Source organism: Alosa sapidissima, chromosome 23 (genome assembly GCF_018492685.1).
Source record: "Alosa sapidissima isolate fAloSap1 chromosome 23, fAloSap1.pri, whole genome shotgun sequence".
Taxonomy (NCBI): Eukaryota; Metazoa; Chordata; class Actinopteri; order Clupeiformes; family Clupeidae; genus Alosa; species Alosa sapidissima.
The window spans coordinates 14,835,762-14,863,119 of record NC_055979.1 but is presented as its reverse complement, the minus strand read 5'-3'; the positions used below and the strand labels follow the sequence as shown (position 1 = coordinate 14,863,119).

Sequence of the window (27,358 nt, the reverse complement as noted above, 5' to 3'; positions counted from 1 at the left end):
AGAAGAGATTGAGTTGGACGGAGATGGAGCTTTGAATATTCAACTCAAAACCTAATAACTCGGAAATATAAGTGAAATTACATCTATCTGACTATCTCAGCTGGGTGGAACAACCAAAGCAGCTAGTAAATGTTTTGTTTGATTATATATTTCAAGGTTTATCAATTTCAACGTCTTAAATATTATACATGTAGGCTATTCAAATATATGGTCATAAAGTTTAAACTCTACTTGTTATTGCGACTTAAGTTCCTGGATGGTGTGCGAGAACGTGTTGACAAATGTTGACTTCTGTTGGAGAAGTCGCATAATTACGGCAGTGTCAGCATTCAGCTCCTCCGTTGGAAGCTCTCCTACTTGTAGGAGGGGTCGGTAACAGGCAATAATTTCTGTAACTGATGACGACGGTCGGCGCATAAAACTGTTAAACACTGAAATGGGCTTTTCATAGTGGTAAGAGTGGGATCGTTATCTAAAAACACCTCAGAAGCACAGAGAAATGGAGGAACTATTTACACCGCAATTAATATCCTAATGAAGAGCAACAGCGGTTGGATCATTTGGGGAAACGCGCTCATGAAGGAATTTGGCGCAACAAGTCGCAAGAAGGATGCCAGCAGTGTAAACTTAAGTAGAAGTTTCTAAGAACTAAGAAATAACATATTATTTGCTAACTTTATCTTCAAGGTTAGATGTTTATTCTTGACGCAAGTTTTGAGATTGGCATAGTTTAAATGTTTTGCAAAGGTTAGCGCGAGTGGTACTTGAAATTGCAATTTTTTGAAACATAATTTCTTGTTAGAATAGAGTTTTTTCTTCTCCTTATCCACGCACCGCGATGGCAAAGTTCAATTTCGCACTGTTTGCATATCTTATTGTGGCGGGACACTGTCTAGCGGTTTTCGCTCAGGCCAAACCTGATCCACAGCTACGGCAGGTTTCCCACGACGTTCCCTCGGGACCCACCCCTGCCACCGCAAGACCCGGAGGCAGCAGAAACACTTTCATGGGTCAAAACATGTCCATTCCTCGGCGGCCTAGACTTCCACCGCTTCCAATGTGCACAGGACCCACAGAAATCCGCGACACGTTCAAGTACATTAACACGGTGGTGTCCTGTCTTGTGTTTGTCGTTGGGATAATTGGAAATTCCACGTTGTTGAGAATAATCTACAAAAACAAATGCATGAGAAACGGACCTAACATCCTTATCGCCAGTCTGGCTCTTGGAGATCTGTTACATATAGTGATTGGCATCCCCATCAATGTTTACAAGGTAAGACTGTTATTGTCATAATTAAGTCTAATATTATAGATAAATCACCTCTCTCAACATCACCATCATTATCTATATCAGAATGGGAACAACTTGCTTAGGGTAGGGTACTAATTCTGAATAACTGTTGCCCTACTTTTGTGTTACCACAATCTGCAGGGCCAACATGATTTATACATATAGCCAAACTTTATTCTTAGCCTCAAATGTTTTAAAGTGGTGTTTTGGTTGTCTCAGTCCACTGAATATTTGACATGTATTGTTGTTGTCTGAGCCCCCCCTCCCCCAAGGTTTTGGAACCATATGATGAGAGATTCTGTTAAGACACTTGCTGTTTTCAAACATGTGTCCTCAATTTGAGCTCCACATCAATTTTCCCATCAAATCCCTCAGCAATGCACCCACATGAGTGGCGTGTTGTTTTCCCGAACTGCTTGAGAATGCTGTGGCTGTTTATATAAACATCTATCTGAGTTTATCAGATAATGTTTATAACTGTTATCTAAGTTTATCATTATTCCAGCTCAGTCACACCACTACTTTGGCTTTGTCCAAGCATTATGACATACCACGTTGCTGTGACAAAGATTCTGCATCTTTAAACAATTAAGAGTGTTTTAAAAAAGATTCACATACACATATGACAGGCACATGTTTCCAATAATTGGTGAAGACACATGAAACGCCTAAGGTTATCCTGGTGTTTGGCTTTGTTATTTAGGTAATTTAGTTTCTTTATTACCAAGAGCACTGGCTGCTGTGTGCTGGGCAGAGTGAGACTACTGCATGATCTAGGGGGCCTAATATCAGTATCAATAAGCTGCTGGATTTGTGGCCCTGAGGCTACGAGTGGCATTTCACTCTTTGTGTACAGAACTTATGCCCCTAAATTCCAAACAGTGGCCCACAGCACGCCCGTGAGTGTGCAGAGAAACTGATGTTAGTATACTAACGCTGGTGTGAATAGCAAGTGTGCTGTTTCTGACTGTGGATTTCTTGTCCAGCTTCTGGCAGAGGACTGGCCATTTGGAGTCGGATTCTGCAAACTGGTCCCGTTTGTGCAAAAAGCTTCGGTTGGAATTACAGTGTTGAGTTTGTGTGCACTGAGCATTGACAGGTACATTTAAAAAAAAAAAAAAAACATATCATAATTAAAATTTTGTTTGTTTGTTTGTTTGTACTAATTAATGCATGAACATGATGTCTGATCTCTATGTGTTTAATAATGGACTTGACTGTGGTGTCTTTGTAGTACACTTTAGCTTGTTTAAAGTCATTCATCTTAAGCATTTTGATTTTGTTTGTGCAAAATAATGAACAAGGTGTTTTGTGTCAATGTCAATTTATTTATATAGCACATAAAAAAAAAACAGTTGACCAAAGTGCTGTAAAAATAAATAAATAAATAAATAAATAATAGTGATAACAATACAAAGTAATACTGAATTAAAATAATAGTATTAAATGAAGCCGTTTTAGAAGAAAGAAAGAAAATCAATAGTTTCAACAGAAAACAGGATCAAGATAAATAATACAAGGTAATAATCTAAAATCTAAAATATGGTAGTGGTGATGATGGGGGTGGGGGTTGCAGTGGCTCATAGTAGCATAAGTTTATGACCTCAGATGCAACCCCTGTTCTTGAGTCTGGGTTTTCCTTCGCAGGTATCGAGCCGTGGCATCCTGGAACCGCATAAAGGGTATCGGCGTGCCCAAATGGACCGCCATCGAGATCATACTGATCTGGGTTCTGTCCATCCTCCTGGCAGCTCCGGAGGCCGTGGCCTTCGACATGATCACGATGGACTACAAAGGGGAGCATCTGAGGATCTGTCTGTTGCATCCCATGCAGAAAACAGAGTTCATGAGGGTACAAATCTACACTTAACCCCTCCACCCCCCTTTTACCATTAACAAGCCAAAATAGAACTCAAAGTTCAAAGCTTCATTTGCCCCTTGATATGAAGACTGATTGCTTTATGAAGATTGATCACACTTACTGTACTGTGTCAAGCATCAAAGATTTGCTTTGTATCTTTTAACAATGTTTTTATATGACTTTAGAGATTGGATTGATTTGTTTGGACCTTGTAAAACCATATGACATTGCATTGCATAGGAGTATCTTCACTATACACTAAAGTGTTTTTTGCTTTGCCTTTTAAAGGAGAAATCTGGCGAGTTTTCACATAGATCTCCGTTTCTCGAGGTCACAGAGTACTATAAGTAAAAAAAAATAAATAATAATAATTGGTTTTACCTAGCTCGAGTTGCTACAGCCAGCAGCTAAGGCAGCTAGGCAGATACAGCGCTACACTCTGGGGGCATGTCCGTGAGCTCCCATTTACATGCCCACAGAGTGTAGTCTGGCTGCATTAGCCCCTGGCTGTAGCAACACGAGCTAGGTAAAACCAGTGGTTTTATTTTTTTTTTCCGTACCAATATTACTCTGTGACCTCGAGAAACGGAGATCTATGTGAAAACTCACCGGATTTCTTCTTTAACTGTCTTTAACTGTGCTTTTATGCTGTTAACATGATGTTTGCCTCTCTTTATAGTTTTACAAATCAGCTAAAGACTGGTGGCTTTTTAGCTTCTACTTCTGCATGCCACTGGCCTGCACAGCCCTCTTCTACACACTCATGACCTGTGAGATGCTACGCAAGAAGAACGGCATGCAGATTGCCCTCAGTGACCAACTCAAGCAGGTCTGTGGACACACACACACACACACACACACACACACACACACACACACCTCAGTATCCATTCATTAACTCCATATATAATAAAAAACATAATCCATTCATTAAATTAAGTGTAACAAGCGGTTTGTTTAGTCTGGTCTTACACACAAACACAAACAAAAAACACACCCACACACATGCACACACATACACTCACACACACACACACACACACACACACACACACACACACAAACACAAACACAAACCAAAACACACTCACATTCACACACATACACATGCACACACACGTACAAATGCAAGCATATACACATAATCACACACCGGCATCTGATTCCAGTCTTAGTTGGATGCTAACAAAGAGTTTGTTCACAGAGACGCGAGGTGGCCAAGACAGTGTTCTGCCTGGTGCTGGTATTCGCTCTGTGCTGGCTCCCTCTGCACCTGAGCCGCATCCTCAAGCTGACCATCTACGACGAGGGAGACCCCAACCGCTGTGAACTGCTCAGGTGAGCCTCATCAGAGATACCCCCTGCTGGGGCAAATGATGAACGAATGTATGAACCCCCCGGCATAAAAAAAATGGTTTTACCTAGCTCAAGTTGCTGCTTTTTTTTCGTACCGACAGTACTCGGTGATCTCGAGAAACAGAAATCTATGTAAAAAATGACCAGAATTCTCCTTTAAGAGGCTGGTATAAGTTAGAGGTTACAAGAATAGAGAAGAAATGTGGTATTGTTAACATATTACAATGGATATGTGTGGTCAGACGTTTTGTTTCTGTGAGCATAGTCTTTGTAACATCCCATGCTGACAGTAGATTACTATATATGTATAGTCACACATGATTCATCCTTCATATGCGTTAAGATGTGAAAGTGAAAAAAAAAATCAAGTGACTGAGGAAAGGAATGAGTGCATTTTCCACAACCTACATCTTAAACATTTTTGATATGGGAAACTATTGCATTTGTTTCCAACTGGGCATGGATAAACGTAGACCATAGACAGTCTGAATTTTAGTCTCTCAAGCCAGGTGTTCAGAGGCATCCAAACACTTTGCCAGCTTTCCATGGAAAGCTTTTTCAATCGGGGAAAACTTGAAGATAACTGCAGCTGTGTGATCTGCTTCTGTCTCATTAAAGAAAAATACAGTCCTCCACACTTAATATTTCAGTGCAGTTAAGAGATCAAGCACAAAATAATGAAAATAAGCACTACATCACAGTCACAGAGTACATCCATTTCCCAAGCATAGTCATAATATCCTCTTTGATTTAAACACTGCTAACGTGTGATATTTATGGTTGTATCATTGATGTCATTTTCCCAGTATCTGCCTGTATATTTGTTTGTAAACACATGCAAACATTATCTCTTGCGTGCAGTTTCTTTCTCGTTCTGGACTACATCGGCATAAACATGGCTTCTGTGAACTCTTGTATCAACCCCATCGCTCTTTATATGGTCAGCAAGAGGTTCAAGACCTGCTTCCGGGTAAAGACCTCTTATCAGTCTCCCTATGTTGTTTAACATTTCTGCTTACGGTACTTAGCCTAAACTATTTGGTTTGTTTTATTGCTACACTTCACTTTCATATTTCTAAATGTTGTTAATGTTGTTGTAGAAGTGTGTAGTGATAACGTTTTCTGTGAGACCATTATTTTTAACAGATATTGAAAGAATATTAACTGAATGTATACTCATAGTAGAAATGTATACAGTATTATGTGTGTAATATGCAATATGTAAACATATTTGAGCTGCATGGAAAAACTGTCAGGTTTTCCATGTCTTTTCATTGTAATTAGTAACTCTTGAGTGATGTGTGGTATGTTGTTTGTTGTGCCCTGTGCTGTTTGTCGTATTGTTTGTTGTGTTGTGTTTTGTTGTTGTTGTGTTATTTGTTGTGCTGTGTATTGATTGTTGTTGTGTCTCAGTCATGCCTGTGCTGCTGGTGCCTGCCCCCTGAGATGCTTTCCATGGATGAGAAGCAGTCCTGCATGAAGCTCAAGCCCACAGACCGGGCCTCGGAGCAGAGCAACTCCCGTGTCACCAACAAGTACACCTCTGCCTGAGCACGACCCCCCTCATGCCCCCACGAACCCCCCGCCCTGTGTCACCTCCAAAGTCCAAAGGCACTTCACTGACTCCAGACCTCTTCAAAAAGGCTCTTGTCCATGGTGAAGGTCATTTCCCCCACCCCCCCATTCCTTGACCAGACTGACTATGGGAACATTGGAGGTGGGATTCCTCACCATTGCCACCAATACCAAAGATCCTCTACAGAAATGTATACTTAAAGGAACTTTAAAGCCTTATTTTTCTAGTACTCAGAACCTGGGAAAGGAGGGAGTGATTGTGTTATCCTCAGTGGACCGATGTTAACAACACAACACAAGGTCAGGTATCGTTTAAACTAAGTTTGTTTTGTTACATTTGGTTACAATGATGGGGAGCTCTCGGCAACAGTATTGATCTCTGTTTTGACCGCTCTCTGTGTATGGAATGTGTTATAGTAATATTAGTATATGTTCGTGGCTCTTTGCTTGTGTTGACTGAAGCAGGGAACCTTTGGGCCATATGTTGGCCTCTAGCTGTTTTAGATATTGCCGAGTTATGATTATAAAGACAGCTGGAGATTTGGGTCAGAACTACAGATATACGGTTCTTTCCTGGGGCATATGAACCATAATCTTGATTGAGTGATCAAGTTGTTGTTACTACAAGAACTATATGTTCAGAAGCACTCAATCTGCTATGTTCTCTATACTCTACTGATTTATATTCTGATGTTTTTGTCAAACCATAAATTATGAATTATATGTCATAATAATGAATCTATATTATTAACAGGCTGAGGGCCCTATTTATCTGAAGAGCTCCTCGAATATTTGCCATAATCACCACAGACTTCACAATGTATAGATGTTTTGTGAGTAATTCTTGCCAAAGACTATAGGTAATCAGGCTTTAGGTTATGTTGTACAGAGTGCCAATTTCATTAAATGCCTCAGGACAGCCACATACTGACCCAAAGGCCTCCCTATGGATCTATAGTATCTGACCTGCATTTGTAGTACCAACTTAAGTAGGGAATTAAGGAAATGTTTATTGGATGTGGATATGCACACTAAAAACATATGGGGAGGGTGCATTTTCTTTATGAAATGTTTTACATAGGTTTTTGTATGCACTTTTACCATGAGAGCGTAAAATTCATTTATACTGTGTGGGACACTGTGGTTCCTTTAAATGGCAGCCATGTTTAAAGCAGGGCAGACACTGTGCAAATTATTTTTGCTGTGTACGACATGATAATTCACATTATATGTTTCAATCTGTCACGTTTGCTGTGCTCACGCTGCCAATACAGCTGACAAAAAGTTCTGGCATGCCAGAAATCCAACCCGATCAGTCCGGAACTGGAACACTGATTTTTACATCTTTTAATCGGGCGTCATAAGCCTGCTGAAAACTGCACAACAAAACAGACAGGAATTTGTTCCGATTCTGAAGTTTGTTGGGTCCAACTGAATCGGGGGATGGGACTTAAATTGTACAGTGTCTGTACATAAGTTTGTCTAGTGCTGTCAAATCGGTGACTTTTAATGACCTTCAAGCAAGATTTGATGAATTATTGAAAAACTAATTTAGAATATTTTATTTCAATTTTGAGAAAATAATAGTAGCTCTTAACTGTTTAAATAAATATAAGACTCTACTTTAAAAGTATCATATCATAATTGTTCAAAAAAACCATAAACTTTTGATGTCATGATAAAGTGTATTAAGAGTATAAAGAGTATTTCCATGATAAGAAGCCATTTGTCATATCAGTTACCTTTTGATGTATGTTTGAAAAGATGGTTACACTTAACTTGAATAGTCCACCCACAGACTGACTATACAGATGCTCAGATTATCAACAAACTATCTGTTGACTACAGTTTATGATTATGGTTAAAGTTAGGGGTTCAGTAACTGTTCAAGAATAATTTTACATATTGAACCTGAATCTAAACCAATTATCTATGAGCAAATCTGAACCAAAGTCTCTGTAAACAGACTATCCAAGTAAAGTGTTACTGAAAAGTTACTGATGTATACACTTGTGTCTATAAAGGGTCACCATTTTATAACTTGTCTGCAAATACAAGGACATTCTATAGAAACAAAGCTTTACATTGCTCTTACCAAAAACAAAATAAAACAATAAAAAACCAAAGCAACTGCCCACAAACTATTCTTAAATCCTGTAAAATCATAGAGCAGTTAGCAGAAGGAGAGTTGTACTCTTGATCGCTAACTTGTGATCTACTCTAACCGTCAACCTCAGCATAATTGAGTAGGGGTTACTCTATTCGAAAGCTGTCTATGACGCACATGCTCCACTGCCGACCGAAGGAAAGAGGCTGCCTGCCTGCCTGCCTGCCTGGACCATGAATAATGCATCATTAGAAGACAGGTGTCAAACTGATCCATGATCTAGCTTTGAAGCGTCTCTTAATGTCAGGCCCATCAGGTATCTCAATTCATATGACGCTCAATTGACAGCTGACGCCAGGAGAAGGACACAGAACTGACAGAATGGGGTCAGGTGGAGGTAGGACTTAGGTTTTTTTGGGCAAAGGTAGCGCACGGCAAAGCAATTAGCATCACATCACGGAGAGCAAAAGCAGAGAGTCCGAAGGGGGGCCTATCAGGGTCTGTACTGAACATTGAAATGCTGTTCCTCTAAGGCAATGTGTGTTGTCTTCCGTCATTTCAAAAGCATCACCATGAATATCTTTCCAAGGTTACAACGAGCCCGGACCGAGTGGGCTGCTCTTCAGATGTGTTTGCTGTAGGCACACTGGAGAGGATTATACATCTTCCCCTCAGCCACAGGACGTCTGTGTTTTAATTCTTTGATGTTTATTTACCAAGGCTAAGAAGGCTGAGTCGCAAAGCTCTTTTACGCTGTGAACAGACTCACTCACACACACACACAAACTTGTGGACATATACAACCCACTCACAGGCACACACACACACACAAACACACACACAGACAGACAGACAGAGAGAGAGAAAGAGAGAGAGAGACACACACACGAACACACACATAGCTCGTTCAGTCCCTGTCCACAGGCAGACCGGTCAAGACCTGGTAGTTTTCTAGCTCTCCAATCAGTCTTTTGTGCCTATTTACTCCACACAGCTAGAGAGCTACAGCAGGCATAACTAATGTCTCCATGCCCCCAGCCCCTGCAGGTCCCGGGCTACTTATGCGATGGGTAACTCCACATGAGTTGTATTAGAGGGAGCATGCAGTCTATCTAGGAGGCTGTGCAGCCAAGATCAACAACTACAGGTGGCCTATTACATCACACAGGTTGAGAAAACATTTGTACATGCGGTGGTAGTGTAGAGGGGCGGTGGTAGGGGAGTGGATATGGAGCTGGGCTAGCATGCAGCAGTCTGAAAGTTGTGGGTTCAATTCTCGACTTTCACTGTTGTGCCTTTGAGCAAGGCACTTGAACAATGGCCCTGTTAAAGAATTGACATATGTACTGTAAGTCGCTTTGGATGAAAAGTGTCTGCTAAATGAATAAATGTAAATGTTACACGCACTTCTGTCTTCAGACACCCACTTATCCTACCCAGATATTTAGATTCACATGTTTTTGTTTTATAGGTCTTGTTCTTTTTTGAATGTGACTTGCGACATCCGAAATGGATCTTGTCCCACTTACTGAAGTGTATCTGGGCTCTGGACCAATGCACAGAGACAGCGTCTTGTGCTTGAACAGTATCTTGTGCTTGAACAGTATCTTCAGCTAGCATACTGGCTGGGGCTGATTCGTCCCCGAGAACTGTCATCACCCCATTCTGCCCAAACAATCATCAGATCTCATGAGGGGTTAGTCTAGGCCAAAGAAAAGAAAAGATCAAAAGTTCAGCATAACTTCTGAGAACAATCTGATAGTCCCCATACGCCATTCTAGCCAAACGAATGAAATACCCACACTATAAGCAAAATCAAGATTGCAAAATGTCCCAGTTAGATCCAAAAGTGTGTGCGTATTGACTTGTGTTTATCGACAGGGGAAGATTTAGATGTAAGCCCTGGAAACAAACACTGACTTTCTTCATATCCCTCTGAATGTCATGGGTTTTACATGCCTGTGTCTCCAGGCTGTCATGTGAGGAACGAGGACATAGCGCCTTCTCTTGACCTGGGTACACCCACCCCCCACCACCCCACACCGCCTCCTCTCTTCAACTGACTGGTCGTCATGCTCAGCATATTACAGCATGAAAGACGCTTTCTGTAGACAGCCCCCCCTCCCCCCACCCTCCGACTGTAAAATTGAGAACAACAGTACCACTGAGGCGAACAGCGTCGACCTCTTCTCGCTTGGTCTTTGTGAAAACATTCTGTCCCCAGTCAACACTCTTTATCGAATCAGGGCTCCCCTTTGACCCTCTCCAGCCAATCAAAGATCTCGTAGAGTGATTGCCTTCAGGGGTCCAGTAGGAGAGGAAAAGAGACGCCTCTCACTTTTACTGCTTAATTTGTGTTTTGTCTCGTTGTCCTGTCTCGAGGGCAAAAAAATAAGAGCATTAGAAAATGGACAGAACAAAAATCCCTGCATGCCCTGAGACACTGTCAAAGACATCTGAGCAGCAAGTCAATTTGTAGCTTGTGTTATTGTTTTGTTAAAAAAGTGTATTCTGAACAGGGTTGGTTGAACAAGGATGGTTCTTTCTTGCTTTCTCTTTTGCCCAGCACAGATTGTGAAACAAGAAATATAAATTAAAAAAAACAGCAAAAATATTTAATTTGCAATTCTTTGGGCCACAGAGAAGAACTGCATGATAAAATGTAGAAAACATCTCAGTTTATGGAGGCGTAGGCACATACCTACTGAAAACTCAGCAAGAGCCATTCTAACATCAAAGCTTTTTATTAGACACAGAGCAGTGCAGTCTTGTGACCTCTCGTACTCTATCTTAGAAGAATACCTTAGCGAGGAGTAAGCGCCAGCGTCTCAGTGGTTCAGAGTGCTTCCAGATCTTTGAGGTTTGGAGATGTCCGATTTCTTCAAGCCCATACACACGCATACACACACTTAAGCAAATATATGCATTTACACACACACACATGGGTGTGTGCCTGTGCAGAATACACATACATACACGCACACACACACACCGTCTTTCCATTTATTGCTTTACACATTCCAAATACCCCAAGATATCTTGTGTGAGTTTGTATGTCATTTCCAATTTTCATCGCAATCTGCTTCCCATAAACTCATGGCATTCCCTTTATATCTATTGATTTATTTTCAATTTCACTAAGGCCTTATTATTCTCTTTCAGAGCGATTCTGTGACTATAGCCTTGAATTCATCGTGTATCCAATCTGCATTCCCTTCTCTCACCCCTGGTCTTCTCAGCATATGACTGTGTGATTTGAAATATGGAGAGGAAGGGGGCAATTTATACAACAGATTTCCCACTATTGACTGGGAAAACAAGCCTGCCATTATAACCTACATTTTTTTCAGAAGTTTAAATAAACTAAAATGTATTGTGAATTTAATGAGATTTCTAATGACTGAAGTTGCTCAGAAAATACCAAACACTCAGGCAATTAATCATACACCTGAGAGTCCTTATGACCCAAAGTCATTTCCTGTTCAGTGAATCGTCTCCACATTCATTTGGTCGTTGCAACGAGCACTAGGAGCGAAAAATCAGGGAGGGTTCACCCAGTTACATCTGGCACATGTTACACCAACATTTGGACAGAGGAGTGAAAATAGTCCTGCATACTTTTGGCTTAGCAGTTCAAACACTTTGCAGGAAAAAATGTCAAAGCAGTGAATAGCCAGAGAATTTAGGCCAATACTGAATCTAACAAAGAAATGAAGCATTGGGAGAGGGAATTCTTCTATTAATTATTATTATTATTTGTTGTTGTTGTTGCATTTTGTTGTTGACCATTGCTAAAATCAAACAGAGCAATAAAGAAGTCCTCAAAAAAAAAAAAAAAAAAATTAAGCATTTGGGTAGGCAGTGGCACCCCCTTTCACTGTTACAGGCAGATTGATAAAGCACATTCAAGCAAAAAGGGGTTTGTCATTTGGATATATGGACAAATCTTAAGGCATGTATTCTTTAAGAATTTATTCTCTAAGAATGGAGTCATGACAGTTAATCTAAACAAAGTCAATTAGTTTGTCAAACATACACTGTAAAGGCCAACTTCAAAAATGGTTGTCACCAGGGGAAGAAATATGCTTGTGAAGTGTTATGCAGAAGTCATATTATTAAATATAAAAAGCGGTTTTGCTTTGTCTATTGTAACCAGCAATTTCTAACGTTGCATCTCTACTTCCTCTTGAACATATGGCAGCATATGCTATCATATTTTTAGTTTGAAAACATCAACATCCTTTGTTTCTGCGTTTGTGTCCAGTTATTTGGTGTTTCACTTAAAAGGAATGCATATCTCATTTTTTATGTTTTCATATCAGGACTCTTAAAAAAGAAACATTCAAGGCTTTAGAATTGACAATTTTTCCTAAATACTTCCAAGAAGTAATAATCCTAGTCTACTAATTGTATCTCTATAAATATAAAACAAAAATATTTTGAAAATGAATATGTCTGTCTTGTAACGTGACTGAACATCATAAATCCCAGCTCATCTAAGCCATCATCAAAGATTTTGGAGATGCACACACAGAGGTTGAGACTTAACAGATGGACCAGAATTCCTTGCAACGCCCTTGTATCTCAATATATCACTTGTCTGAGCCAGCAAAGGAGAAGAAACCAATTAAATGAGCTTGCTGCCAAAATGACAGGCAGAATTCCCTTGGCTCAGACTGAAGGGCGCCCCCAGCTGGTCAAATGGAGACTTTTTCCCCAAGGTCTACCCATGTCAGAGAGGCATAAGGCACTGCTCCCAGGGGCTGAAGGAGAGTTTCATCGACTTTAATAAAAGACCAAAATGTCCTTGTCTTGACTTTCTAACTGCTGTCACTTTGTTACTGTACTTCAATGTGTTGGGGGATGTAAAAAAGTCCTGTTTCACTTTTCCATCCAATTTGGCAAAATAATTAAATAATAAAAAAAATCGTACTGACTGTAACACATTATCTGCAACTCCACAATGTTCTAAAAAGTAAAACATGTAGAAGTGCTTGCCCTAAAATCCCTTCCACTGACCAAACCAAGATGAGTATAGGAGAGTGAGTCACCGGGGGACACCCATGGATACTAACTTCACAAGCCTCTGTGTGGACAGTAAGTATGTGGTTAAGTGACTAACCTGGACAAATGAGCTCAGAATAGAGCACTATGACTTCATTCTCCAGGCAAAAACACACCAATCACACATACGGAAAAAATGAAAACAACCAGTTTTACCTAGCTCGAGTTGCTACAGCCAGCTAATGCAGCCAGGCAGCACTCTGGCTTGTCCCTGAGCTCCCATGTACATGCCCCCATGTGTAGCGCTGTAGCTGCCTGGCTGCGTTAACGGCTGGCTGTAGCAACTCGATCTAGGTAAATCTGGTTGTTTTCAGGGTTTTTTCCATACCGACAGTACTTGGTGACCTCGAAAACCAGAGATCCATGTGAAAACTCACCAGATTTCTCCTTTGTGGAAGTTTACTACTTCTCTTAGATAAACGTGTTCAGGTTAGACACTATGAGCACATGCCTGGCATTCCCTCCTCTACAGCACTCCCTAACCAAACAGCACACAGATCTGATGAGTCCCACCTGTAATGGCAGCTAGTCTGTTCTGCTCCACTCAGGGTATTTCTCCACAGAGAATTGATTCCATTCAGATTTCTTTCAACCATGCTGTCATCTAGTGAACCATCTTACATTTCCACCGGTTTTGATTGAACAGAACCAAAGACGCATCACCAACAGAAGGCGATGCATGCAAAACTGAACTACGGTTGACTACGGTTCACAGCTATCATTTGGTGCCAGCTCCAAACCAACTTTTCAGGTTCCGAATCAAGTCATTTTCTGGTCAAAACCCTCCAAACAGGAGCGAGTGAAGTGTGTGCGGAAAAGGCCGATCAGCTGTTCTCACTGGCCCCCTCTACCTGAACAGCACAACACACACACACACACACACACACACACACACACACACACACACACCGCTGCAGGAGCAGCCACAGGGGCGGGGCTTGTGCAGAGCCACATAACAGCACCGTTTGCCTCACTTCCTCTTCCAACCACACACGCTGTGGCCTTCTCCAGCAAGCCAGCAGTCCTCTCTCTCTCTCAGGGGGAGAAAATAACACACAGCACTAGACTCACCACTAAAGGTACTGTGCTTACACATTTCATATCAAGTGAAATAAAAAAAGTTTAACTAGCGTAGCTGGAGAACGGTGTGCATCTCTAGATGTGTGTGTGTGTGTGTGTGTGTGTGTGTGTGTGTGTGTGTATATAAGTGTATGTGTAACTAAGGCTGTAACTAAAGTGAAAGTGAAAGCTATCGTGCAGTCCATGTGTCAACGCAGTGCGCGCCATAGTAGGTTCTGCCATTAGAACAATCATAAGTCCTATGGCTGCTGATAAGTCCAGGTCTAAACACAGACCACAGAGAGCAAACGGAACAAATATCAAACACCTCTAGTCTACACCACATGCAACCTGCACACAAAGAAAGAGAGCAGGAAAGAAGTTAAATATTTATGCCAACATGGGTAGATGATTATCAGAACACCACTCTGACAAAAGGGCCGCACATTTGAGCATATTTAACTCTTTAGTAACACTCAGTAGAGTTAAATAGGTAGAAGATATCTCACTCAGTCTAAGTAATCTATTTGATGTATTATATGTGAAAGCGTGGTTGGATGTATGTTTTGAAATAGTCTCTGATTTGAAAAATGAGGTTGATTAATTTAGGCATGATGGCTTGTCTTTGTTTTGATTTTGAAAGTGCTCAACGGGAGCATGTTTGTCATCTAGGAGACTTAAATCTATTGACTTCACGCTGTGTGTAAAGTTTCCTCAGTGTCGTCACAGTGGAGAAGTGTCTGCTGTTAAAAAGTAGATCACTATTGCGCCATTTACTTTCACATGAAAGAATGCTGTTTAGTTTCCATTGTTGCTAAATATGACTTATAATTAACTAATTCTACAGATTTCAAACTTGAATGTAGCGATAAATATTGATGTCTAAAATATGAGTATTAATGTAATAAGTGAAATAAGAGATTAAATATATATATATTTAGAGGATTCAGATGCAAACTGTCCCCCTGTGGTTTAGAAAAGGAAGGGAAGGTTTTCCTGTGCTATTTGGAAAAATACACCAGTATTGCAGATATGAACTGTTAGATTCCGAACACACATCTCAATAAAAAGTGCAGGCCTATGCTTACTAATGTTTGAATGAAAGCAATAGAGGGTAATGATTGCACTAATCAGGCAGTAAACAAGTATAGTCTGGCCATAGAGGCCTCATTGTTACATTGTTTGTATTACCATGTGATATTAATCTCTATGTGATGTATCCTACAGGGTTTACAATTGAGTAATTGGGGTGCTAATATGTTGTAAGAGTCTTGTCCTGATTTCCTGCATTTCCCTGTCTGTCCTTTTATTTTGTATTAATCATGTCAGCTCATGTTACTTCTTGTTGCCCTTCATTTACTTCCTGTGTCTTGTACCATGTGTTCCTTTGTTTACCCTTCTTATTGTATCCCAGGGTGTGTTCATCTTCAGGTAGCCACTGATGGTGCTGGTGTAAAGGAATGCATGCTGGGATTCACATAATAACAAAATGCATTGTATGAAGTCCAGTCTACACTGCGTGAGTGAAGCGCACACTGCTTTCGACATTTGATTACATTAGATTCCACTGTTTTCCATACAACCCCACACACCAGCATCAAACTCTGCCACCGCCGCTGTGTATATGATTCAGTTCTATTTTGTCGGCGCCGCTCAATACAATCCAATGTTTACCAATGCTTGCCAGTTCTGGCGCAATTTCACCGCTGAAGTGCGCGGCAAGTGATGATGTACTCATGCCGGATCGATAGTGTACTTAAGTTGTCGCTATCGCTGTAAGCGGCTACCTGAACATGAACGCACCCCATGTCTCCACCCCTCACCTGGGTCTTGTTCTGTTCCCTGGTTATTCCCTTGTTTCTTTCCCACCTGTGCCTTGTTAGTCTTGCCTAGCCCATTGCATGGACCTTTATCACAGCAGCCATTCAGGTGTTACCAATGACATTAATTAAGGTTCTGATTCTGTTACACCTGGGCTTGCCCTAATATTTCATGTCAAAATGGCTGCTGTAAAATAGCTCTATTTAAATCCTTATCTTTCCTAGGTCTTGGTCAGTCTTTGTCCGTGTGTTTGTTTTCAAATACCGTGATGTTGCCGTAGGCTATTCTTGTTCTTGTATCTGTGGTTGTAAGTAAAGATTCTGCACCTACACTATAGGCTACCTATTACATATGTAGCCTACAGTTTCTGAACCATTTATGTACCCTTTCCAAACAAACATATCAGATAAGGGGTACTGCCATAGTGACCAAAATTGTACCTTATTAGAGTGGCACAATTAGGTACACCTCGATCTATTAGGCATTTTCGGTATCTGAAAAATAGTTTATGGTAGGGTTCTCCATTCTTGTCTTTTGAAAACAAGCTGAGGAATTTAAAAAAACAGTTGATGATGAATATGTTCACCACAAATATGTACACCAATTGTAATAGCTCCATCTAACCTAGAATGAATTGCTTAATTCTGGCATGTCTGCTACATGGGGCTTGTCTCTATTTAAATTGGAGTGAATTACTTGCGTTTATAACTTGCGCTGCATGAGATGCAAGGCTTTGCACCGGCAGAAACAATATGGAGCCCTGCTCTACCATCTATTCCTCTCTCGACACACACACAAATGCATGCGCATGCACACACACACACACACACACGGTTCTGCACCTTCCTCTAGAGTAAAGAGATGTTCCACAGCTTTGATGTGCTTTCACTGCAATATGCATGTGTGAGATGTATACAAGGCCATAGATGAGGAAGACTCCCTGAAGATGGACAAGCTCACTGAGGCTTCAGTATTATCAAAACACCTCCACCCAGAAAAGAGAGGTGGGGGGAGGGGAGTTAAATAGAGGGAGACAGACAGAAAAGAGAGAGAGAACAAGAAGGAGAGATGGAGAGAGGGGTTAGTAGAGATGGAGATAGCGAGAGAGAAAAAGACAAATGGAACGAGAGAGATGAGAGAGAAATGGAGAGAGACAGCCAGAGAGAGAAAGAAACAGAGTGAAAGGGGTGAAAGAGAGAGGGAGCAAAAAATAGAGGAGGGAATAGAGCAAGAGGGAAATAAATAGGCCAAGGTTGATAACAGGATGGCAGAGACAGCACAAACCACTGCTGATAAGCACTTTGCACCGCCATCGGCCTGGCACGGCTGTAGCTATGCTTACACATGGACTGGGTAGAGGTAGGTGTGTGTGTGGGGGGGGGGGCATGATGGGCTGCCTAGCATAACAATGGGTGCACTGCTTGGTCGGCAAAATGTTTGCCTTTTGCTGCTACATCTTCAGTTTCATGTGACAGTTTCCAAAGCTTTCTTGAACGCGTCTGCCGTCGCTCAAATACACACTAGCTAATGTTTGCTGATAATCATGTGCAGGCTGTTTAACCTGAGGGGACATGTTCAGCACAGCTCTGTGTGATGGGCCATGCAGACCCATTTTTTTCATTATCAACGCAAATTCATAAGCTCAAAAAAGACCTGAATATCTCATTCAAATTCAACCGTTTAAGCCAATACACAAACACGATGGCTACAGTCAAATTTAGAGAACAAGCAACAGGTATGACTGTTTGACAGGATATTGGCAGCCAAGTTCTGATTGTGCTCCTGTTGCCCAACTGGTAAAGCAAGGTGAAGAAATGGGTTGGTCATGAATTGACACCCAAGAGGCACAAATACTATTTTGCAGATTTACATAAGTGGGATTAAAACATCAGTTAAATGACTAAACATGAACATGTAAACGGGTTAAGTTAGGGGGCTGATGCTTTGTGTAGAGCTGACGCTAAGTAAAGTCATGTGTGCAGATGGGGACGTGTGAGGGGGACCTATGGGGACTCACATCTGCTCCATGTGCAACGCCTGGCAGAGCCAGCAGGCCCACAGTGCTTCCTGTGTGATAACGGCTTGTTTGTCTGGGCTATTCTCTCCTCTCACTCAGGCCACGACACCTAAATATATAATTGTGTGTGTGTGTGTGTGTGATTATCCGTTATGTGTGTGTGGGCCACGTAGCATAGTTTCAGGTGAATGAAAACAGGAGGTTGCTGTTTCACAGTTAAATGTCCATGCTGTACTTTCTACCCTTCTAGAACTTTCTACCGTACAGCATTTTTGGTATTAGTTTATCTTGAGTAGGTGAGTGGGACAGCAGTTATCCTTCAACTTCAGTTCTGTCTGGTCTGTTCTTCTTCAGTTGTGGTAAACATAAAACGCTTGTAGCAGGCACAAAAGCAGCAGGCAGCCGCTGTAAGACACTCCAGTAAACCCCGGGGACTAAGCTCCTCTGTTCACATGAGCCTGCACGCTCTCTCTCTCTCTCTCTCTCTCTCTCTTCACCGTAGTGAGAGTTTAAAAACAGCTCCGCAGCAGCAAAGATGCATTGGGGGGCTTCAGATAGACGCTGGGGAGAAAACCACCACTTGTCTATGATGTTAAAGAATAACCGTTTTACAACGGTTTATGGAAATGTCTTACTGCAAAGGAATTTGTTCCATCATACATTAGGTACCACCCAGAGATATATTTATCTTCCTGAGAGACAAAATAAGCAAAACTCTTCACTAGTCAACAAGAACGACCTTTGCCATAGCTCAAGCTATTCATGCTGAACTGAACATTCATACATGACATCTCTACAAAGACACAGTGAACAAGTACACTGGAGAAGTACAGAACAAATATGCTAAACAGTCTATATTATTAGAATCCAAATATAATAAAAGTACACTATTGTAGTTATAGACCCTTTCAACAATAAAAACAAAAACAATGCTTGAACGTTCTATTTGGGCCCCAATCTACTTCCTCTGCATTAAGATAACATATGGAATGTTAAAACGGAAGCCTTGTGGGGCCAACTATGATGCTGATAATGGAACTCTCTTGAAAGGGTCCATATTATTGTAATGTATACTACTATAGTCATTGCATTAAGACCAAATACATGTTGGAAGATTAGACCTAGACAAGGCCTGATTCAGTGGCGAGGCATCAAGAAGGGAGGTCTGCCCTTAAAGGGTTAATTGCAGAGGCGCTGTAAAAGGCCCTGATAGGCGTGCTCTCAGGTGAGTTGTAGCAGTAGGCTGGTCGTCAAGGTGAGGTCACCATGCTTACGCTCTGTAACCTGACACCGCAGGAGGGAGTGGTGAGCCTGAGAGGAATGGGGGAGAGCAGGTAGGTAGAGGAGATAAAAGACCGCGAGAAAGTTTACTTGTCTCAACAACATAAACACATAAGAAAGGCGAAGCGCACGAAAAAACAGACACCAACCAGATGGTCTGGGACAAGCTAAAACAAGATAATGGTCATTGATATCTCCGGACTTTCATCGGGTCGTTCCCCTAAACGTCATAAATGCTCGTGATGAGGTGAGTGGCATTTATACAGCAGTCGTATTGATCTCGACAGTAGGCCAAATACACCTAGGTGAAGGAAAAGGTACTTTTGTGCTGATGTGTACTACTGCTTATTGGATTTCTACTTTATGTCTATGGAGGGTGGGTCCAGTCCAGTAGTCTTGATGAATGGGAAAAGATAATAAGTGCAGAGAAATGTACTGAGAGACCTTTGCTTGTAGGCCTTCAGCGGTTGCTGGTAGGCTTTCACGTTTTTATGATCATGATCTGATTTGTCAGTCTGGTGATGGGCTTAAAAGAGGAATGTGCTGTAATCTTAAAGTTGGAAGGATAGACAGAAAACAGAGTGGCTGTTGCTCAACCTCAGCTGTGCCATACCAAATACCAAAAAAATGCATTACAATTTATCTACAAAACCTCACATCAAGAAAAACATCCAGTTGGAATCTAAAGGCCTTTTCTTATTATGTATTATCTCTGTTGTCCCCAAGATCAACCCCAGAGCAATGCAGCTGTTTTCACGAGTAGTGCTTACACCATAAACGGTCACAAACAGGACCATCGATAGACCCCCCACCCCACCCCCAACACACTCTCAAACACACACACACACACACACCTCAGCAAGATAGAGAAGCACTGACATTTTGCCTGAGAGTCTGGCCTGCCTGACCACAGCTGCCTGCAGCCTCTGCTCGCTTCCCCTCCTCTCTGACATCACACAGAGACTTCCTTCCTCTTTCTCGTGTGCTGTGTCTATGAGCCAGATAAGCAACAAGAGAGCAAAAGAGTGTGTGTGTGTGTGTGTGTGAGAGAGAGAGAGAAACAGAAATGGAGGAAGAGAACAAATGGTGTTTACAGAGCCCTGCGGAAAAGCACGGCACAGAGATAAGGTAAAGAGTGATGGGGGTGGGGGGGTTTGCGGGGGTAAAAAATAATCGCTCGGCAGAGTGGTTGCTGCTGGGCTTTGACAGTTTTATTCTGGTTTGCACGTCTGAATGATTCTGTATATATGCTCTGCAAAGGCCGACACATCTCCTTGATGTGCAATTTCAAAGCGCTTATCATCTGATGTATGCTTGAAACATTTGCCTGTTTAAACACCCGAAGTAAGGCACTATACTGGTGCTGTTCCATGGTGGATTGTTGTCTGTAATGGCTGTTTTTGTGTGTGTGTGTGTGTGTTGTGACAGGTTCTAGCCACACTCTCCTCTCTTATCATCTGTTCCCAATTTCAAGAGGGAACTACTCCGCTGTACTTCGTTGACAAACAAAATCTATGGAAAGAAAAAAGTTTTGCTCCAGTGGAAGATTTCGTGAAGTGCAAAGAGCTGCTGAGGGCCTGAGGCCTTAGATGTAGGGTGTGAAAACTTTGGTTGAGGTATGCTACATGCTTAAGAGGAAGACTGCAATGATCCACTGAGCACCCCCCACCACCACGATATGGAAGCTTCAGCTCAGAACATTGAGCTAGACAGAGAGATGGTTGGCAACCCAGAACACATTCAGCAGGTAAATAGGACCCAGAAATACTTCCCCTACTTGCCAACTGCATATCTACCAACAACTCAGGCCTTTTCAGACAGACCTTTCAAGCATTAGCGATCTGAATGTAACAGTAATATATTATTCTGCTTTTTGGTTGTTGTTTTCACTAAAACACATTAGCATGATTCAACAAATGAGCAATAGATTTAACAAATAGCAACAGATTGGTAACAGCTGGTATTGGGGTTTTGTCCTAATAAAGTATGTATGTGTGGTGCGTGTGTGTGTGCACAATTTCAGTTTGAGGATCCTTCTGCTTTCCCTGCTGTGATTGTGGAGCAGGTGCCACATTCCCATCTGCTCGGTTACTCCGGATTGGTGTGTGACCAACAGCTGACCCACGCTCACCTGGGAACGTTCGACCATGACACAGTGGATGATGTTCCCCTGACAGGTGCATTGCACTACCTCCTCATGTCCGAAATAGAATATTCAAATGAGTTTTTTTATGGAGGTGCCATACTTTGTCAGTGGGCCTATTGTATTTGTGTGTGACCATATGAAAAGACATGGAGGCTGATGCCATGGTAGCCTAGTAGATTAGATTTGAGATATTTCACATTTCAAGGGGCCAATATTTGTTGCTTGTCTTGTCTTCTTGTTTTCTTTAAGCTGTTATCACAACTTCATGGACTGAATATTTCAGAGAACATTTATTGCTGGCATGAAGATCTGTTTGTAGGCTAGCTTACAGGCCAAGGTGAGCAGATGCTTTATCTGCCAATATAGACAAGCATGTCATAGACCTATGTTGAAATAAAAATAAAACAATTTCACTCTTAAGTTGATGGTGACACGAGGAAATGTTTAACTGACCCGTCATCGCATGTTGCTGGTTTATGTCAATGAGGAACAACGGTGGTGTAGGCTAAATATGTGTTCAGACAAATTCTCTACGGCTTTTAATAATGGCTGTCCTCGCCAAAGACCTCACCTGTGCAAATAGAGCCGTTGAGACACAATTCCCTCCCTTTGTGAAGTTTGTGTGCTGGACTCGGGCTAGACCTAGGGAGCAGACCCCACCCCTCGTCGTTCGCACATGGACCAGGGAAGTGAGCTAGAACATAATATTGACGTCAGTCGTGCGCCAGCTGGACCAACTCGAACCATCGTAGCTGGATTGCCAACATCATCCACTTGACAAAAGGAATTTGCCATTTCCGTCCAATACTCATATATAACTCCAGTACTTTGAGGCCTCTCCGTTCATCGGAAGTAAGCAAAGTTTCAGGCCTGAGCAATCAGACTCTAATGCTAACAGGTTAGCTGTGCTAGCACGTAGCCAGTGGGGTGTCGATGCGTCATTGTAGCAATCGAAGTTCTTAAAATTCCGGCGTTTGCCCTTCATTTCGATGGAGAAAGTTTACTTCTACTCGTGTCGACCGCAAACAAGCATTGTGCATATCCGTGGACGAAAATGTGTACTTAGTACAACTTACCTGCCTTTGTTGCATCAAGTGGCTAACTGTTTACATCTGATGGCCTCATCTGTAACCTAGTAGGCTATTTTAAGTATAGAGTATATGAATTACGCATGGGAGTGACGAGATGTAGTGTGGGAGAATTAGTTTACATGCAGCGTATGAAATGCGGTGTTTAACGCTCTGAAAGGATTTATATACTTAATTTCATGTCTGAAGGGTCTCCAACAACACATCTGGCGTGCCTAGATAAACTTTTCACTTCGGTTAATTGTTTTTTAGAGGGTGACTGAAAGAAGCCAACTCAAGTCTGTTTCATTCTTTCTGACTGTAGTGGAGGCCTTCCAGAGTGGGGAGGAAGACACCATGGAGACCATAGAAGCTGCCGAAGCTTTGCTAAACATGGATTCCCCATCCTCACTCAGCCTCACCTTGGATGAGAAACACCTATGTGAGTCACAGTCTGCCTGTAAGATTACCTATGGTGGTCTTGCACCCCCCCACACACATACATACACGCATATATATATATATATATATATATATATATATATATATATATATATATATATATATATATGAGAACCACAGAACACTTCTATGTGAAATTAGCTGTGGACTGACATGGTTGTTTTTCTGTATCATACCCTGCCAAGACACTGTCACCATGCACATTTTTGCCTAATGTTTTTTTGCATAAAGCCATTCCAATTTTTCTGCAGCGCAAATTTTCCTAAGCGATGTCTTCACCACTCCAGTTAACCAGGTGTCCTTCCTGTCAGATGGTCTCCAGGGGCAACCACAGTGGCTTCAGCTTCAACGGGACGTTGAGGTTGAAACGGTCTCTCAACAACCAAAGACCAAAAAAGGTGCTCTACACGCACTAAAAAAGACTCGCCACCACATGCAGATCTGCAAACTGTTAATTTAAAGCAAACTTAACACTAACAGGCAGTCTACACCAGGCACGTAACTGAAGTATTCTGTTCGTGGAGCGTTATGCTCTAACAATTAGCTTCTATAAGCAATGTAACTGGCTGCAGACGTGATAGTGGCACGTACATTCAAAAAAGTCTTCTAAAAATATTTTTCCACTCTGCAAACGGAACGTGCCAGGTGTAGCGTGCCTGTAAGAGCAAGTTTCCATGGAAGAGAACTTCAATGCAGAGCTCCATGGAGAAAAAGTAGTTAGCCTATGACTAGTCTAAATCCACACGCTAGAAACTGACCCTCAGTGGATAATGTTTTGACACATTGTGTTTACTGTTTCAACAGGAAGAAAACCAAGACGTCAGAGAACGCGTTCCCCTATTCCAGACATCAACATAAAGAAAAGCAAAGATGGCCGAGGTATAGCATCGTTTTCTCTGTTAGCCATGAATGTGTAATAAGAAAGATTAACGGCAAATACACTCACATCACACCTATAATACCAGCTTGCTTTTGATTTTATTTGAATGGAATTGTTTTCATTGTTGGCACAGGAAATACATTGTACCTCTGGGAGTTCTTAATGGCCTTACTGCAGGACAGGAAAGCCTGTCCCAGGTACATAAAGTGGACCAACAAGGAGAAGGGCATCTTTAAGCTGGTGGACTCCAAAGCAGTGTCCCAGCTCTGGGGAAAGCATAAAAACAAACCGGACATGAACTATGAAACAATGGGAAGAGCACTGAGGTAAGTCATAGAGCAGATGGTGGAAGTTTCACATTTTTATAGATTTGATAAAACAAGTGTAAAATCTTTGTTGTCAATATTTAATCTCACGTTCTCTGGTACAATAATAATTTGTGTTCAAAACATTAAAAAGGGAGGATAGGTTGTGCAATACCTTCTTTTTTGGTAGACCAAAAATCTATGCATAAGTACTGCTGTGCTGATTTCTGTTGCTTGTCATTACAGATACTACTACCAGCGTGGGATACTGAATAAGGTGGAGGGTCAGAGGCTGGTCTACCAGTTTGCTGAGCTGCCTAAAGACATGGTGTACATCACAGACGATGATGATGATGATGATGATGATGGAGGAGGCGGTGACAGTGATATGCAGCATGAAGTTGACCATGATGATGATGACGATGATGAAGATGACAGTGGAGATTCTGATGATGTGGATGACGAAGAAGCCTCAAGCGACCAGGAGGCTCCTAAGAAATCCATGGCCATCACTCCTTCGAGACTGTCCAGTACTGCCACAAAGCCTTCAACCAGGGGTGCTAAGGCCCCTGTGCGTCGCAGGGCTGTGAACGGAGGCCAGCGCGGCCAGAAAGCAGCAAGTGGAACCGTTGCCAACAAGACAGGCCGGGCCCTGGGCCTCATCCAGCAGCAGCATCTGCCCATTGTCTCCGCGGAGATGCTGCGGACTCTGCAGAACGTGCAGTCGCTGCAGCCTGGGCGCCACGGTTCCGTGTTCCGCACAGCGCAGCTCCTGGGGAGCCTCCGGCAGAAGCAAGAGAACAGCGTCACCCAGCAGCAGGGAACCCTGATGCAGCACCAGGCCCAGACCCAGCAGGACGCCCAGACAGAGAATCCTGCCACTCAGATAGTCACGCTGCAGCTTGTGCCCGTAGGGCCCACGGTAGACGCCGGTGGGACCCTGATCGCTTCCCCTCATCTCCTTATGCAGCAGGTGCCATCTGGCGAGCAGATGACGCTCGTCATGGAGAGCATGGGAAATAACCAAACGGCGGACTTTCTCCAAACCGAAACTCCCGTCCAAGACGGCACCGGCCCAGCCACAACAACCTTAACGCTTGTTGGTGCCGCTGGGCAACAGTTGTTCTCCCAGCCTCCAGGAACTGTCATTCACTCAGTCACGGCAACAGAATCTGAGCAGAACCTTTTGTTGTCGGATGACCTGAGCAGGGATACCCAAGGAGGTCTGGAAGCCACGGAGCCGACCTCTGATGCCCCCCAGGGGATTGAGGGAGGGGAGGACTCGGAGAGCCAGCCAAAAAGGAAGATGGAGGCGCTCAGTGTTATGATCATCAATGATTCCTGGGTGGGCTACAACTCCAGTACCTGAGCTGCTGAAGACTGAAGGAAGGAGATAAGGAAGCAAAGCCTTCTGTGAAAATAAAATCCAGGGAATACTGTTGGTTTAATGGGCCAGAAAAACTCAAGGAACATGAGGCTTTGTGAAAAAAAATTTTTGTTCTGTCTTTATTTTCCTTATATTTTATATTTTCCTAAGAAAAATAACATGCACTGGAACGTACTGTTTGTCCAAAAGTACTCTGCCTTCCTTGAATTTACTTTCTACCTTCATAACAATGCAATTGTGTAATGCTTAATACTTTGGATCCTTGAACAAACCACAGTTGTCTTGTAGTGCAAACTACTCTTAACACAAGTGGCATGATATTGGAAATACTGTCAGCTCCTCCCAAAGATACATTTGGAAACTTCTCTATGATTTACATAGTGCCACCAATGCAAAGTTAGTGGTTTAGTGAATGCAGAAAGGGAAAAACTAGGCAATATAGCTGAACAGTGGATAAAGCCATAATCATGCAAATACTTAATATAGAAATCCAACACAGATTAGACCAAATATTTTTTTAAAGAGTTCATAACATTCATTCTATAACAGAATGGACCATTGGTCTGTGAAACAGACAGAGGTATGCATATATGCAATATATGTAAAAGAGCATCTGAAAATTCTGTAGTATGTTTTCCAGATGGCCCAGAATGTTGTTTGTTGATGATTCTTTGTGGCCACTGGAGAGGATCCTTTCATCAGTAATGCACTATCTGTGAAAATGATCACACCTAAATGACCACAATTTGCTGGTGCCTTGTGTCAGTCGTGCAACAATTGTTTGCCTTTCAAACAATACTTAAAATTTGTTTGTCTGTTTTTGTTTCTGTTTTATTTTTAAACTTTCCCCTCAGGGAGATAAAGCTCTGAAATAAAGCGCAACATATTGCGGTCTTCAAATCGAGTCATTCTAGCGTTGTGAAAAACTGATAGTTACCTTACCTATAAAGTGCATTGATATAGCCCTATCTGGATGCACTGTCCAGTTGAAAGTGTGTAACAGCCATTGGTAACAGCATGCCACCAATAAGTGCTTGAATCCTGTCAGGATTTTCTATATTTATTGCCTAAAGTCTCATCTCTTCTGACCTATGCAAAAATAACATGCATCACTGTCCTGCACCATACTATTTGTATGTATGTATGCCATACATTATGTGTGATTTTTGTCCTGTTGATTTGTTTTACATTATATTCATGCTGACCTCTTTACAAATATGGAAATCATTTAGTGTGCAATGGCCATTCATTTACATTCCTGCCCTCATGAAAAAGCCCATTGCCTTTATTGTTCAATGCTATTTGAGTACAATTTCAGTCTAAATCATTGTAGGAACTTGTAACATGACAAATACATTGTACAATCCAAATAACAGAAGCTTTGTTTTATACTGGTATATTACCTACATTTTCATACGTTTTATTGAGTAGAACTAGATACATTGGTGACATGTATGCATTATATTTGTATTTATGAAATAAAATTTACATTTTCACAAACGGCATAATCAGTTATCTGTTTCTATAGGAAAGCTAAAAGATTAAAGTAGCATGCACATCTTTTTCTAATAGGCTGTTATTAGGCTACCAGTAAATTCTCTGTTTCAACCTGTTACAAGTGACCATCTAAATATTGCATAATGAACCACATCCTCTGTGAGTACATTCAGTTAATT

At 41.8% G+C, this 27,358-nt stretch overlaps 2 protein-coding genes across 10 annotated transcripts; both read left to right on the top strand.

Moving 5' to 3' along the window:
* The first annotated feature begins 407 nt into the window (after nt 1-407).
* On the top strand, nt 408-8,221 carry ednrba (endothelin receptor Ba). Its single transcript, XM_042080485.1, has 7 exons — nt 408-1,276; nt 2,281-2,393; nt 2,942-3,146; nt 3,835-3,984; nt 4,360-4,493; nt 5,373-5,481; nt 5,925-8,221. Exons 1-7 carry the CDS (start codon nt 839-841, stop codon nt 6,060-6,062), a joined length of 1,287 nt encoding a protein of 428 aa, XP_041936419.1. The 5' UTR covers nt 408-838; the 3' UTR covers nt 6,063-8,221.
* Nucleotides 8,222-14,236: 6,015 nt separating this feature from the next.
* Nucleotides 14,237-27,182, top strand: LOC121698396 (ETS-related transcription factor Elf-1-like). 9 transcript variants are annotated; one of them, XM_042080478.1, is made up of 8 exons: nt 14,237-14,336; nt 20,864-21,182; nt 21,459-21,612; nt 22,974-23,090; nt 23,362-23,508; nt 23,915-23,989; nt 24,124-24,316; nt 24,542-27,182. In XM_042080478.1, the coding sequence occupies exons 2-8, from the start codon at nt 21,114-21,116 to the stop codon at nt 25,662-25,664; spliced, it is 1,878 nt and encodes a 625-aa protein (XP_041936412.1). In that variant the 5' UTR covers nt 14,237-14,336; nt 20,864-21,113; the 3' UTR covers nt 25,665-27,182. The 9 variants fall into 9 exon arrangements, with proteins under 9 accessions (XP_041936412.1, XP_041936414.1, XP_041936413.1 ...); XM_042080480.1 differs by having other exon boundaries at nt 14,320-14,336; nt 20,910-21,182; XM_042080479.1 differs by lacking the exon at nt 14,237-14,336 and adding an exon at nt 19,209-19,379.
* Nucleotides 27,183-27,358: the final 176 nt, after the last annotated feature.